The sequence below is a fragment of the Salvia miltiorrhiza genome, chromosome 4, assembly GCF_028751815.1.
Source record: "Salvia miltiorrhiza cultivar Shanhuang (shh) chromosome 4, IMPLAD_Smil_shh, whole genome shotgun sequence".
NCBI lineage: Eukaryota > Viridiplantae > Streptophyta > Magnoliopsida > Lamiales > Lamiaceae > Salvia > Salvia miltiorrhiza.
In genome coordinates, this window is record NC_080390.1 from 5,339,796 (window position 1) to 5,345,957 (window position 6,162).

Here is a 6,162-nt window from a genome sequence, read left to right on the forward strand (position 1 = left end):
TTGGCTTATATAGATGGGCTATAAAAGAGAATAGGATAAATGCCAAACTAATCAAATAGCATATGTAGTTGATGAATGTACCGGTTAGTTGGCGTGGGCAATAATAAAGCTCACATGAAAATCACTGTGTGACATAATTATTTAAACATGTGATGATTTGTTTCTGGAAACGTGCAAACCCTGTGAGCTTGTGGTGTCGGCAGAAGACCTAGTATTTAAGTTGGGTATGTGTAAGTCTGGTTTCATCAATACAACTCCAACTCTATATTATATATCAAGAGACAACAGAAGAGAAGAGAAGAGAAGATCGATGGAAGGTAAAAGTAGTCTTATTGCGAGTGCTCTTTTGCTAAGCCTTGTTTTGGGACAAATTCAAGTTGAGGCAAAGAGTTGTTGCCCAAGCACCACTGCCAGAAATATCTATAATGCCTGTCGCTTAGCGGCTGGCTCCAGGCAAATGTGTGCATCACTTAGTGGATGCAAAATCATTGATGGGACATGTCCCACTGGTTGGACTAATGATATTCTCGAAAACACTGGTAAAATAGATTCATCGTGCTAATTATTTACTTTACTTTACTTGCTGCAAATTAAATAAAAAGATGATGCAAATTGCACATGTAATTTGACTCAAGGTGTCGATGAATACTGCAAGTTGGGGTGTGCATCCTCAGTGTGCGCTGCCATATCCACTCTCCAAAATTCTGGTAAAGTATCTCATTATTATTTTTATTTCTTTGAATTTTTTGTCGAGATTCGATTCTTCTAATTACGAATTTCATTTGGGTGGCTAGATGCAAGTGATGCTGTGAATGGAGCGGTTGAAAAATGTACCCAGGCATGTTCTGCTTTTTGCACCAAGGCTTCTGTTGAAACTGCCTAAACAAGCATGCATGCATGCATGTATATCCACATTGATACCTTGTAAAGATGAAGGGGTATACATCCATCTAATAAGTGTTGCTTTTCTTGCTTTCAATAATTGCATGTCATGTATGAGACAAAAATATGCTAGACTAGTCTCGTAGTCTAGTCTTTCTGTTTCTGTATGTCTGTCTATGTAGTAGAAGGTTGTCGATCCTAGATTGTATATCCTTCTACTTAATTACTCTTATCTTGTCAATAAAAAGAGTAATTAAATTTGTCCTACAACTGCAAGTCCGAAAAAAATGTTGGGAAATCAGTTCCCCATCCAAACTTGGTAGAAGCAAGAAATAAGAAAAAATAGACACAATTTAACAACCCAAGAATTTAACGTGGAAACTCCAAATCCGGAGAAAAACCACGACCCACTGAAAAATTACTATATGATAAATTTCTACAATCACACAGTATTTCTCACCCTCTCGACTCACAACCACTACACTCTTACAAGCCTTTGAAAAACTTCTCACCCCTCTAAAACAAAGAGCAAGGAATTTCAAACTAGAAGTAATCACAAGACTAAAGGTAGTGATTGGTGCAATTGTATCAAAGACCTTGGAACTCCTTAAATAACCTAAGGGTCTCCACCTACTTTGATAGCAAAACCAATGTGGGACAAAAATCCCCACTTTCATTTTTAACACAATTCCAACAATCTCCACCTTGTTAAAAATAAAAGAAAAAACACCATTGTCTTCACCGACAATTATGATTCTTATCACAAAGAACCATCATCCTCAAAAGAGAATAAACCTACTCCACCAAATGAGTAGAACACTTAGAGTAAACCATTCTAAGAATTTTACTTCGGCACATGTCGAAAAAACCTTGCTGACATTTTGGTGCAACCTTCTAGCTTTTGGCCCTCCTAGAAGTCATCAGCCATCGACATACTTTTCACCACACACCTGCATCCATGCCAAAAACCATGCACATGTGGTCCAACTAACATCGTCACATCCTCTATCATGGCCATTGGACATGCCATAAGGATATTCATGTCCTCAAAAGACATCATCAACAATGATGTTAGCTGCTTGTTCGGAGCTTTCTGCCGAATCCGCTTCACCTTGACAAGCTCCACCTGGACAGTTTCGCTTCGTATGGCCGGGTTTTCCGCACCTCCAACAAACAACGCCCTTGGAGTCTTTCTTCCTCCCTCTGCTAAAGGCCACCATTGCTGAATTTTCCGATGAAGGACGTCCTTCACTCATCAGCCTTCTTTCTTCCAAAAGAAGTTTGCCCGTGACTTCAGCAAAGACCAGAGTTTCCTTCCCATAAACTAATATTGGCTTCATGTGTTCATAGGAACGTGGAAGAGACAAGATGAGTCTCAACGCCTTATCCTCATCTTCAATTTTCGCTCCAATACTCTCCAGTTCAGAGATAATGCCATTGAGAATACTCAAGTGATCTGAAATCTTCACACCTTCATCCATCCGTAAGGTATGAAATTGTTCCTTCAAATACAACCGATTCGAGATGCCTTTTGCTTGGTACAGAGCTTCCAGCTTTTCCCAAAGCTCCTTCGCACTCGAAATCCCATGTACATTTGCAAGTACATTCTTGGCCAAGCAGAGACGAATTGTGCTTGCCGCCTTCAGATCCAGATCCTCCCAATCTTCATCACTCATACCGGACTTGTTGTTTGCGTCATCATCTGCACCGGGCTTTCCTTTCAGGGCCTTGTGTAACCCAGATTGTATCAGCACATCCTTGACTTGCACTTGCCACAAGCCAAAATTTATTATTCCATCGAATTTCTCCACGTCGAACTTCATTTGGACTTGAAGTTGACTTGACGTACCGCTTCTCCACCAAAATGAACAGCCGTCTCGCAAGAGACACCCCCGCCCGGATCTTTCTCAAGAAATCCTTTCTGATGTGGAAGATCAGACAATGCTGCAACCACAGAGCATACTTGGAATATCAAGAGACCTCAGCCAGGCTCTGATACCAATTGTTGGGAAATCAGTTCCCCATCCAAACTTGGTAGAAGCAAGAAATAAGAAAAAATAGACACAATTTAACAACACAAGAATTTAACGTGGAAACTCCAAATCCGGAGAAAAACCACGACCCACTGAAAAATTACTATATGATAAATTTCTACAATCACACAGTATTTCTCACCCTCTCGACTCACAACCACTACACTCTTACAAGCCTTTGAAAAACTTCTCACCCCTCTAAAACAAAGAGCAAGGAATTTCAAACTAGAAGTAATCACAAGACTAAAGGTAGTGATTGGTGCAATTGTATCAAAGACCTTGGAACTCCTTAAATAACCTAAGGGTCTCCACCTACTTTGATAGCAAAACCAATGTGGGACAAAAATCCCCACTTTCATTTTTAACACAATTCCAACAAAAAATTATCCTATATTTGTAAAATAGCCAAAGTCACTGTCCTAAAAATACTTTGGGCTCAATTGTGGCCACCGTGAGATTTCTAGTTCACCGTTAAGATGGTGACGTTTCTGATTCACATTTGGAGCATTGTTCGTCGAACTCCTTTAAAAGAAGCAACAATTGCATTTATTGAAATTTTATGGTGTGGCCCATTCTAGCTCTTCGAAAAAACTATGTGAATATATACTTTGATTGTAATTGGTTTCAGATGGTGGTGTTAGATAAAAATTCCATATATATATATTGGCGATCAAGATATAATTCGTGATTGATTATTTATTAAATTTTTGAATACGAACTGTTTGGTGAAATGGCTGAGCGAGAACCCGGCCTCCAAATATTCTATTACATTTGTGTCCACTTTCAGTTATAAGATAGGTTCTTCAACTGTTTGATGAAATGCCTGAATCATGAAATTCTCCATCAAGCATCGGTTAGCTCTTAAGACGCTTCACATTTCCAGCAAAATTCACATGTATAGATATTAAATTAACACCCACACTCCACTTTCTATTGAAATTTAGTACAAAAACTATATATTTGATTTACATGATGATGATTTTTTTTCTCATATTCTAAAAAAAGCTTACATATGTATAATACTCCCTCCGTCCCATTCAGGGACGGATCTAAAGGCCAGGCACCCCAGGCCGTCGCCCGGTCAAATTTTTTTTTTGTTACCTATAAATGTATGATTTTAATTTTTTATTATCTACATATGTTAATCTCGCCCGGTCATAATTATGTCATTTCAAATAATTATTCAAGATTCAACTCGTTTTCTTTATTAAAACTTTATTAGAATCATCCGGTGAAATCTCGCCCGGTCATTATTAAATTTCTAGATCCGTCCCTGGTCCCATTTGTATTGACCCCTTATTTTTGGGCACGAAGATTTAGAAAACCTTTATTTATGAGTGCTTTACTTTTGTCCACTTATGAGTCATTTTAAGAAAGGGGCCAATACAATTGAGATAACCCAAAATGGCAAGGGGCCAATACAAATGGGACGGAGGGAGTATATTTCAAATTTTGGACAAAGAAATTTAAAATAATATATATCAGTTCAGTTAAAATATGGAGTGCATTCCACAAGTGCAAAATATATTGTAGCTAAGCAAATTAGCACAAGTTTTCTGAAAAATAGTATTGTAATAATCGGGGAAACAAGGTTTACATAATAAGTAACATGCTTTTAAGCTGTCATACTTTGTTATTCTCGCTTCACTTTTTTTACAAACACTTGGCATGCATAAATCTGTAAATGAATTCCTTGCAGCTTCTTTGTTACTCTTTTGTGCATTTCACCGAATAATTAATCTTAATAGAGCATTTTCAGCAGCAGAGTTGGCTTATATAGATGGGCTATAAAAGAGAATTGGATAAATGCCAAACTACTCTTTGTTTCAGGATTTATAACTCTAATGGTGCATTTATTTTGATGGATAAATTTATACATAGAAAATGATGGATAACAAAAAAATTTGCCTTTAAACATCTCCTTTTTTTCCCCACATTTTACACAAAAGAGAAGTTCACTAGTTTTCCTTCTTTATTTTTTTCACTTTAAGGATGGATAATATTATCACACCAAAAATGGAGGGATAATATTATCCATTCTTGAATTTAAAATAAGGAAGGAAAAATTGTGAACTTCTCTTTTGCGTAAAATGTGGGAAAAGAAATGAGACATTTAAATCCATCTTTTTCTATGGATAAATTAATCCATACATCAATGTAAACGCAGTCTAATAACATGTGTAATTGATGAATGGACCGCTTAGTTGGCAGCCACAAGTGCTATAATTGAGCTCACGTGCGACTTAGCCCGATCAATTCACGTCTCATAATTCCCATCAGGCTAGTCGGGCTTAAAAATTTATTAAAAAAAAGTAACTAACATATTTTTTTCTTGACAACATTATATTTGTAATAAATAAATACACGCACAAATAACTATCATTTCAACATCAACTTACATAATAACTAATATGCAAGTCTTACAGATATAAAGATGAAATATTTTTATAAAATAAGTATCAATTTTTAATTTTTACATCTAAATATTTTATATTAAGTATTGGATAAAAAAATATAGAGAAATGAAATGATGAGTATAACTTTCTAATATTTAATTTTTAATATTGAATCAAAATACATTTGACAAACTTTTGGAAAAATATCTTATTATACTAATTTTCATAAGCAAAGTAATTAAAGGAAAGGAAAGGCGTGTTTTATTGTTGCGCACAGGGACGGAGCCAGGGGGGCTAGAGCCCCCTCCCAATTTTTGAGTTTTTTTTTTTTTTTTTTTTTTTTTTTTTTAAATTTTTTAAAAATATATAGATATATGTTTATACCTATTATAAAATAATTTTATTTTATAAAAGAGTATTTGGTTATTATATTCTCTCATATATACTTAATTTAAGGATAATCCTGTTATTTAAAACTATATAATCTATGAAATATTGTTTGTTATTATTACTATTATACTTATCTTTTAATAAAAAATGCCTAATATGTATGAAATGCTAAAAAAAATTATAATGTATTGAAACTAATTTGTAATATATAGAAAATATATAATCTATGAACATGTTGTTTGTTATTATTATTATTATTATTATGCTTGCCTTTTAATAAAAAATGTCTTAAATATACGGAATGTCCAAAAAACGTTTTGTGATATATTGAAACTATATAATCTATGAAAATATTGTTCGTTATTATTAGTATTATGCTCGTATTTTAATAAAAAAAATACCTTGAATATACAGAATGCCCAAAAAAAATTTCTCGGGGAACCCCCGTACAATTTCAGCCC

General features: G+C 34.9%; 1 protein-coding gene across 1 annotated transcript; it reads left to right on the plus strand.

Moving 5' to 3' along the window:
* The first annotated feature begins 236 nt into the window (after positions 1–236).
* LOC131022372 (probable thionin-2.4) lies at positions 237–1,152 on the plus strand. The gene is made up of 3 exons (XM_057951825.1): positions 237–539; positions 636–707; positions 795–1,152. The coding sequence occupies exons 1-3, from the start codon at positions 311–313 to the stop codon at positions 881–883; spliced, it is 390 nt and encodes a 129-aa protein (XP_057807808.1). The 5' UTR covers positions 237–310; the 3' UTR covers positions 884–1,152.
* The last annotated feature ends 5,010 nt before the right edge of the window (positions 1,153–6,162 follow it).

What these genes read in the sequence shown, in the direction of transcription:
- LOC131022372 (XM_057951825.1), top strand. Translation starts at nt 311, where the DNA reads ATGGAAGGTAAAAGTAGTCTTATTGCGAGTGCTCTTTTGCTAAGCCTT. An exon ending in TGATATTCTCGAAAACACTG is followed by an intron (nt 540 to 635) that starts GTAAAATAGATT and finishes ATTTGACTCAAG; the next exon opens with GTGTCGATGAATACTGCAAG. An exon ending in ATCCACTCTCCAAAATTCTG is followed by an intron (nt 708 to 794) that starts GTAAAGTATCTC and finishes TTGGGTGGCTAG; the next exon opens with ATGCAAGTGATGCTGTGAAT.